This window comes from Zeus faber, assembly GCF_960531495.2.
Source record: "Zeus faber genome assembly, chromosome: 10".
In the NCBI taxonomy this organism is placed as follows: Eukaryota; Metazoa; Chordata; class Actinopteri; order Zeiformes; family Zeidae; genus Zeus; species Zeus faber.
This window is the reverse complement of record NC_137199.1, coordinates 31,481,977-31,491,976: the sequence shown is the minus strand read 5'-3', so window position 1 is coordinate 31,491,976 and position 10,000 is coordinate 31,481,977. Positions and strand designations below refer to the sequence as shown.

Sequence of the window (10,000 nt, the reverse complement as noted above, 5' to 3'; positions counted from 1 at the left end):
GCCAATGTGGAACCTGCTGCCTTCAAGGGGTATTTATTATCCACAAATGTTATGGATTCCATGTGGGGAAGGGGCTTCTCTCTTCTTTCTCTTCTCTCTCTTCTTTCTCTTCTCTCTCTCTCTTCCACGCCGTAAAACAGGGTGAATGAGCGCTCCCATTTAGCAGCTGATTTTAGTACAAATGAGCTCAGTAAAGCAGATGTCTGGCTCCCTATCTCTCTGAGCGTCGTCTCTTGGCCCGGGGCATTCTGGGTATTGATGACCGCATGGAAAGGATTTATGGCTTTTACACCTCTTCGCTACTCGCTTGTTTTTCTCCCTTTTTCCCCTGTTTCCCTGCCCTCTGATTTCCTCTCTTTTTTTACACCTCTCTCTTTTATTTTTTTTCCTGCTCCATCCTCTCCTCCTTCACTCTTCAACGTGTCAAGTGAGGCCCGTCATGTCTATTTTGTTTCTTTAAAGTGGTAATCCACAAGATCATTTTTCAAAAATCCCATATTTGATACTTTATTTGGCCATACTTAGACTTCCTTAGACTAGGTCCCTCCCGTTCCTTCTGGAACATTGGGCGACGAGTCCCCTCCATTTGCTCCACTTCCTGGCGACCCTTCTTGCTCCATGCCAGCTGACACCCATTTCATTTTGGTCTTCCTTGGCTGTCTGTCTCCATGTCTTCTTTGGCCTCCCTCTTTTCCTCTCTCCACCCTCTGGCATCCAGTCCATTGCCACACTTGCCGGTCTCTCTCTTGGCAGTCGGAGTACATGCCCAGCCGTTCTCTTTCTCCTGGCAGAGACAACATCGGACAGGGCTGCCACCCCTGCCCTTTTCATCACCTCCTCGTTGGTGAGGTGATCTCCATGAGATCCTCAAGATGGATCTGAGGCATCGTCGGTGGAAGACATCCAACTTGTTGGTGATGCTAGCTGTCTTCATCCACGTCTCACAGGCGTAGGTTGCTGTTGGGATGACCACTGACATGTAGAGGCGTAGCTTCTCTTCAAGCATGGTTTGAAGCTGGCTGTAAAAGGCATCCTTGTCTTGCTCTGAGGCAACTTCGGTTGGGGCATAGACTTGCAAGATGGTTACTTTGGCATGTCTGGTGTAAAGCCTCGCTGTGATGATGCGGTCGTTCACCGGCTTCCATCCAGAAGAAACAGTCTTTATTTGTCACACAACACACCACATGCTTGCACACACACGCGCTTTTGATGGTGGCCGGTGAAATGGTTCCTCTGCATTTAAACCATCCTGACTTGTCCTTCCTCTGGGGGCACAGCCAGGAGCAGTGGGCAGCGTACGTGGACGCACCCAGTGTCCATCGCTGGTCAGACCATGATGGGTGCATGTTTTTGGTGGGGGTCCTTACTGACGTGAGGTGGAGGAAACCCCATGTGAGCACGGGGAGAACATGCAAACTCCACACAGAAAGGCTCCTATTTGGGAGATAACCCACTGGAGCACGGTGCCATCAGCGCCCCAGGCGGGAATCGAACCCAGGACCTTCTTGCTGTGAAGCAGCAGTGCAATGCACTGCGCCACCGTGCCACCATCCAACTAATGCTTTTGCTGCGCAGCTGGAGAGGATGATGCTGACTCCATGGGTATGGTGATCTTGCTTCCCAGAGTAAAAAACGGTTGCTCCATCAATCATGAGGCGCCCCTGCCCAGTCCACCTCATTTCACTCACGCCTAAGATGTCCAGGCGATAGTCTTTCATAGTCTTCAGCACCTGGTCCGTGCGGCCACACTGGAACAGTGTGCGTACGTTCCACGCGCCTACTTTGGTGTTGGCCTTTGTGTTGAAGATCGGAGTTATCAGGGGTCGGGCTTCCTGCTGGATTTCACCCGGCCCTGTCATTGATACATGCAAGGATGTGCCGTCTCTTCTACGCCCTGATTTACCGGAATGGCTTCTTCTCGTCGTTTCTGTAACATACTTTTTTTTTCCGGAGTGAGTTTGTTAACCCCACGCCCAACCCCCAACCTGGAGGACCGGGTGCTGACTTTCGTCTGGCCTCTACTCTGAAACCTGTCCGGCATGATAAAACCTGCCAGGGGTGTGCCCCCCCGCCAGGGCAGCTTTCAAGCGTCATGGAGACACACAAGCCTCTCCACCAACGACAAGGTACCAGCACAAGGAGGAGATTTGGCCATAACTTTATAGGAAACAGTCATTCTGCCTATTTGCGTTGTGCATGTGCTCCTCTTCTCCCTGTTTCACTTCACACAAGGTAGGTCCCAATTCCCACCTTCCTCTCTGAACGCAGGACTACATGTTATGCTTCATGCTTTAAAAATTCACCAACTCCTTCTCTCTCCCTCGCTCTCCCCCACTTTCCCTAGGCGCTTAAACGACAACGACATCGCCGTCCTGGAAGCAGCTGGAACGTTCAAGAAGCTTCCCAACCTGAAGAAAATGTACGTACACCGTCTCTTCAAATTCTCTTTCTTTCTTGTTTTGTCGTTTTTATTCATTCTTTTCGTCTTGCCGTCTTTTTTCCTTCTGTTTCATTTCTTCATCTATTGTTTTTTTCTTGAATTCTTTAATCGTCTTTTGTCCTTCTCTTCCGTTCTAATGAGGTTATTCCACCAAAAACCTTCACATAAAATATTCAGAAGAGTGGGTGGTGAGAGAGAGAGAGAGAGAGAGAGAGGGGGGGGGGACGGGGGAGAGAGAGAGAGTTAGAGTTAGAGAGAGGAAGATAGAGAGAGGGAAAGAAAGAGAGGGAGAGCGAGGGAGAGAGAGAGAGAGAGTTCTGTGATCATGGTCCTGATCACAGAACGACAGATGAATTTCTCAGTGGGAGGAAAGGAGGAATTAAAGAGCAGGACGGAGGTGCAGGAAGGAATGAAGGGATGGATGACAATGCAGAAGAGAGGGATGAAGGGAGGACGTGATGGAGGAGGAGGAGAATGGAGGAAGATGGGAAAAGAAAGGAAGAGGAGAGAAGCAAGAGAGAGAGAGAGGATGGAGGGAGGTGTGAAGGAGAGAATATCTAGTGGAAATACAAGACTTCAAATGTACACTGTGTGTGTGTGTGTGTGTGTGTGTGTGTGTGTGTGTGTGTGTGTGTGTGTGTGTGTGTGTGTGTGTGTGTGTGTGTGTCTGTGCATGTGTGTGGTTGATTTATTGGGAGGAAATTGCGAACTGAACCATCTGACAGGTCGGACAGAGCTCATCTCTATTCAGCTGCTCTCCTCCTCCACCTCTCTTCTCCATCCCTCTCTCCTCTCCTCCTCCATCTTCACTCTCCTCTTTATTTTTCTCCCCACTACCTACCTTCTCTCCTTTTTTCTCTCCTCTACCTCTTCTCTGCTCCTCTGCCAGCCATCCCTCTATCCTCTCCTCCTCTACCCTATCTTCTCCATCCCTCTCTCCCCTCCTCCTCTACCTCTCATCTCACCTCAATCCCTTTCTCCTCTCCTTTTCTACCTCTCCGCTCCACTCCCCTCTCCTCCGCCTCGTCTCCATTTCTTCCCCCTCCTCTACCTCCTATCTAGCTCTCCCCTTCTCCACTCCTCCCCTCTCTCCATCCACCCCTCCTCCTCCTCCTCCTCCTCCTCACCTCCTGCCACTCCCTCATTTATTCACCTGCCACCGTCCCAAACTTCGTCCTCCTTTTGACCGTGCAGTACTTTCCTTCGCTCTCTTAATTTCCTCTTTCCTCTTTCATGTAATCCTTCATCATCCCCTCTGCTCTCTCCTTCTCCCCCTCTCTCTCTTATGTCTCCCCTCCTCCTCCCCCTCTTTAATGTTCCTCTCTTCTTTTTCTAGTTGTGATCCCAATCAGTTAAAGTTATATCACTTTATTATTTTCAGAGTTTTTGTGAGAGAGATTGGGATCATCTTTTATAACCCCCCTTTTGTGTGTGTGTGTGTGTGTGTGTGTGTGTGTGTGTGTGTGTGTGTGTGTGTGTGTGTGTGTGTGTGTGTGTGTGTGTGTGTGTGTGTGTGTGGTTGGTCGTTCGTCTGCTATCAGAATATCTATTGGAAGAGATGGGAACATTTAGATGAAAAGCACATTAATGTTCATTCATTTAGCTGACATGATTGATACCCGCAATTAAAACTCTGTGTGTGTGTGTGTGTGTGTGTGTGTGTGTGTGTGTGTGTGTGTGTGTGTGTGTGTGTGTGCATGTGTGTGTGTGCGTGTGTGTGTTTGTGTGTGTGTGCGTGTGTGTGTGTATCTTTCACCCTCAACCAATGTACAGTGTGTTATAGTATGCTGCCACATGTTTGATTGTGTGGGTTTCTATGAATCTATAGGCTTAGGAGTTATGACATAGTTATTATTATTATTGTTAGTTTTAATTTGGGTGCGTTTGAACCATCTGTGCAGAAACCTGAGCAACAATAAGCTGCGGGAGGTGCGCGAGGGTGCGTTTGACGGAGCGGGTGGAGTCCTGGAGCTGCTGCTGACCGGGAACAAGCTGAGCGGGCTGCAGGGACGCATGTTCAGAGGCCTGACGGGGCTGAAAACGCTGTGAGTAGCTCATGACATTCAAATGTTCATTAAAAATTATGAATGTAATGCATTCATCATTTTCCTCCTGTAATAAACCAGGAAAAATCGACTAAAATTGTGAAAATACGGCATTTCATATTTATTTGTATTAATATTTAAAAAAATTTATAGCGAAATCTAGTTTAAATTTCATTTTTATTTTGGGGATATTATTAAATTATATATTTTATAATCATATTATTATAATTGTTATTAATATTATTATTATTATATCTAATTTGATTATTTTTTATTCAGTTTTTATTTAGTATTTATATAATTTGCTCACTTCTTACTTATTACTGTCGCGCTGCATCACACACAATTCAACATACGAAAGGATCAAAAATCTGAACGGCTGGTTTCACCACATGTTGTCTGAAACAGACAGATCACAACAAACTGACCTGGTCGTCTTATTTCACAGTGTGTGTTAGTAGAACCAACAGGAACCCAAATGTATGTGCACAAGCACTGAAAAAGTGAGTTCTGCATAACGGGTGCTCTTTAAAACTAAGTTATGGTTCAGCTTTACATCTCAACACCACTGTCTGCCTCATACGACACCATGCATGAACAACATCAATGAACAGCCACGGACACAACTGGGAAATGTCCATTTCACCCATGAACCACTGCTCATGACAGAAGATAATCTTTATTATTATTATTATTATTGTCAACATTATTATTATCATCGTCATTATTATTATTATTAATATTTTTTATTATTTATTTTTTTTATTATGGGTCCAGGCCACAGGGCCGCCCATGTCTGGAACACGAAAACTGCCGGCGCTACAGTTGAGGTTGAGAACCGGGACGTCTCAGACATCATGTGCTTCAAGTTTCATCCATATCGAACCACATTGGAGCAGGAAGTAGTGAAAAACCAATGAAATTTGACCGGAAGTAGCTGAACGTTCGTACATCGCCGACACGCCAAGGTTCTAAAACCACAGGTGGAGGGAGATGAGTTTGCGCAGCGGCCGCTTTGTGACACCATCGTCCAATTCGTTATTGATCTGAGCAGCAGCTCAACGTAGACGGCTTCATCTGAGAAAGGAGAAGGTGTCGAGCGGTGAGGACGGGGAGAAGGATAAGGTGGAAAACAGGCGTCACCGCTGACATTAGAGCAGGAGATACAACGGCGACAACATAAGATTGTGTTTTAAAACCACTGGACGGCTCACGTCATCTTGAACTCTAAGAGGCAGCTAACATGACGGAGCTGGGCCTGGGGTGCTGCTGCCTGCAGCTCCATCAACAAAGTTTTTTCAATCCAAGCTCGGTCTTTCAGCGCTGGTTTCCCTCCGCCCGACGAGCACCGCGCCCAGGTGGAGAAGCCTCGTTTCCCTTGGCGCGCGGAGCCGAGCTGCCTCCTCCTCCTTTCTGCTTCTCTTTCCCAGTCTTTATTTTATTGCATTCTAATGTGCTTCCTGCTAATGCGGTTGTGTTTTTTGTAATTCGCTTGTGTTTTGTCTATTTGCGAGTGTTTTAAGTTGCAGTGTGTTGAGCTCTCAGGGCCGAAACAGTATAAAAGCCCGACCGATGTCAATCATTATTTGACTATTTGGACCACTTCGGGATTAGCAGTTATGCTGCCAATATTTTTTATGATGTATAATAAACAAAAAATCATTGATTATTTTTCCTGTACTTGTCTGTTTAACACCACTTTTAGTTACTCGCCAAAATAAGCGCTGACTAGGCATTATAAGTCCATCCACGTTTGTTTCCATTGCGTGGAGCAGGAAGCCATGCTGCGTTCATGGGGAACTCAGAAAACTAATTTGTTTCAGAAGTGATGATGCTTTCACCGGAACTGAAATTTTTAATTGAATTTCATATTTTACGTTTTTTTTTATCAACACTTTGTGTTTGTTTGTTTTAATTTGTTTGGTTATAAGTTAAATGTTCTCAAATATAGAAACTTTTATTAAATAATTGTTTCGAATCTGATTCATATTTATTTTGGGGACAAAACATCGCTCAAAACATCAATAATCAGCAGCCTAGGACTCTCCAAAATTGAGTTTGCATCGGTCCCAAAAATCTGGCATCGGTCCAACTCTGAAAATATATGGACAATACAGTTTTGTGTAGCAGCTGTACACAGACAACTTGAGCCGATGCTGCGTGGAAAGGAAACTTGGAAAACTGCAACTTGTGCTGCGTTTTACAAAACCCTGGAAAGTATCATCGTTCAAAGAAGATGTTTAAACACGGCAGGAAGCTCTAAGAACCTTGGGAGGAACCTTCCACTTCTTTTGTGTTCGCACAGCGTCCTCCAGGAACGATCGTTGTTCTTAAAACACTGTTCTTCAGGGATATTTAAACTGAAGAGCAAAAGAGCAAAATGCAGATGTAATTGCACGTTGATTGGAACTTTTATAACTTGTGCTGCGTTTCACAGAACCCGGAAAACTGTTAACGTACCTAACGACTAAACTAGACCTGTGTAATATTATTATTATTATTATTATTACTATTATTATTATGCTCCTCATATGGAACTTCCAAGTGATGGAGCGGTGTCTCTGTTGGGTCATTTCCAACGTTAACGACATCAGAGCCTTAATATAATATCCTCAGCGTATGGTGGGCTCCTGTGTGTGTGTGTGTGTGTGTGTGTGTGTGTGTGTGTGTGTGTGTGTGTGTGTTCTCATGCTGTGATGCTGGTGCGTGCCTGCTAATGACTGGCTGATGCCATCAGGGCGCTGGTGGGATCCGGTTAAGAGGCTCCTTGTTCCAGTAATATCCCAGATAAGTGAGTTACCGCGCCCTGCAGAGAGCCGATGCTAATGCTAACCGGGTTAGCCTGGTTCCGAACGGAGATAACACTGCCTCACATCATGTGGCGTCTGCTTCCCATACGCTGCCTTTGGCTTGGTGGTGCATTTTATTTTATTATCTTTGTAGACCCATTTGGGTAATCTGACATGACATTCATTTTTTACATGTTATTTTATTATATACACATATATAATACACATATATATACACATACGTATGTTATTGTTAGTAGGTAAATCATATTATTGGAGTATTCAGGTAGAACTCCACTTCTTTCATTTAATTTTTTCAAGTAAATGTCAAAACTTAAATCATTAGTTTGTGAGTAAAAGTAAATATGAATGGCTGGATAATTTGGAAACATATTTGAAAATAATTCCAATAAGAACTATTGTGATAATATAAAGGTATATTTATTAAATTATTGATTTATATGTATTTCAGTTTTTTTTTATTGTTTGCTTTTATATTTATTACTATTGATTTCAATCTATAAATGTAAAGCAGTTTGGGTTGCATTTAATCCATGAAAGGTGCTTTACAAATTATTATTATTATTATTATTATTATTATTATTATTATTATTATTATTATTATTATTATTATTATTATTATTATTGTTATTGTTATTGTTATTATTATTAGTAGAAATAGTGGTATTATTATTATTATTATTATTATTATTATTATTATTATTATTATTACTATTATTACTATTATTATTATTATTATTATTATTATTATTGTTGTTATTGTTATTGTTATTATTATTAGAAGAAATAGTGGTATTATTATTATTACTATTATTATTATTATTATTGTTATTGTTATTGTTATTATTATTAGTAGTAGAAATAGTGGTATTATTATTATTATTATTATTATTGTTATTATTATTACTATTATTACTATTATTATTATATTACCATTATTACTATTTCCGTGCATCACCGACATGCGGCACAAGGTTGTAAAACCTGCGGTCAGGTGGTGAAGAGACATGACTTTTAGAATAAGACGCTTTGTGACGTCATCATCCAATTTGCTATAAATGTGCAGGTTGTGGCTTCCAACGTCCATTCAGTTGGGTGTGGTGCGCGTTGTAGAGTCCATCGCTCTAGTGGTTAGAGATTACAGACTACGTGGGTGTGTGTGTGTGTTAATGTACCGTCTGACCTGGTAGATGTCTGCATGGATGTTCCATTGATATTTCATCTCTTTGGTCTTTTTTTAAACAAAGACGTTTTATTTGGATGCAAGCCAGCGTCAGCTGTGCGTTGAGGTCCTCCTGGCTCCGCAGGTTTCCAGGAAGACGTAAGATACAAGTGTGCGAGCCCGTGATGAGTTCATATTCTCGGAACGAATCGGAAAAATGCTGCCCTGAAAATTGTAAATAATCACGTACAAACCTTAACCCCCTTTCCCGGTTTCATGGAATGGTGAGCTATCGAAATAAACCCGGACACAAAAAAACATCCATCCTCAGAAAGCGGTCGCCACGTCGAGTCCACCCCACTGCGGGAACGCATGATGCGTTTCATGTACGAGGAACGCGTCGGAAAAATAGAACCCGTGAAATTGTAATTGGTCACAGAAAGACGTCAACGCTTTTCGGATTTCACGGAACCGTAAACCAGCGGAAAATGTAATCCACAGAAAGAAGTCACTGTTGCCCCACATGGCATCAACCGGTCAAACTTCCGTAAATACCTCATTATTTCCCCACACGACACCAAACGTCACATGTTGGTCTCTGTGACTCTCATTCCCACACACGACACGGGGGTGACGACAAAGACAGGGTTTGGTTTGGAGGAAACATATACGGTTGTTTTAAAGGAACCCCATGTACATGCAGCCTCCTGCAGCTAAACGCAGACGGCTTCAGATGAAAAGGGAGAAGGCGTTGAATGCACTGAATAGTGACAATATTACAAAGAAAAATGACTCAAATCTGAAAAAGATAGATATGAAAAGAATGAACCATGCCAGCCATCTGTGAAAGAGCAAAGCAAACACAAATACACAAATAAGAAAGAGCATCAATTAAATGTAAAAAGTATGGCATAGACAAATAGTCAGACAATATAGTATCAATAAATACAATCCCTCTAAAGCTTTCGCTGAAAATGTAAAGGGACAAAATGAAATATCAGAAATAGAAAGACAAAAAAGAATTAATTCCATTTGTCAAAGAACAATTTAGACAAAGGACAAGCGGCAGTCCAGAATGTGTATGTGCAGTCTGCCATAGACAACATTTACAACATCATGTCATTAAATGTCAAAAAGAACAATATCTCAAAAAAGGAAAAACAATTGCTTCAGTGCATAAACATATTTTCACAAATGCACAAATAATTACAATGACAATTGTGTTTTCCAAAATGGACCTTATGGTTGTCTATGGATTTGTTTCACTTGTCCCCAGAAAATGGATTTTTGGTTGGTGAAACCAATGAAGCAAAATGTCGCAAAATACACAGATTATATCACACGACAAAAAATAAGGACACAGAATAAAGAAGAATATTATGGCTGAATTCTTGTAGTTTGATGCTGGATTACAAACAATCTGCAAAATGTAATACATGCCTAAAATGACAAATGGACCCTGTGTATTGCTGCCTGCAGTTATATTTGTTATTATTATTATTATTATTATTATTATTATTATTATTATTATTATTATCATTAT

General features: G+C 42.3%; 1 protein-coding gene across 1 annotated transcript in view; it reads left to right on the top strand.

The window, feature by feature from the left end:
* Positions 1 to 10,000, top strand: part of slit3 (slit homolog 3) — a 164,572-nt gene that overhangs the window by 66,450 nt on the left and 88,122 nt on the right. The window contains exons 12-13 of the mRNA XM_080008731.1: positions 2,345 to 2,419; positions 4,342 to 4,485. Coding sequence (XP_079864857.1) covers positions 2,345 to 2,419; positions 4,342 to 4,485 — 219 coding nt within the window. The remainder of the gene's footprint in view (positions 1 to 2,344; positions 2,420 to 4,341; positions 4,486 to 10,000) is intronic.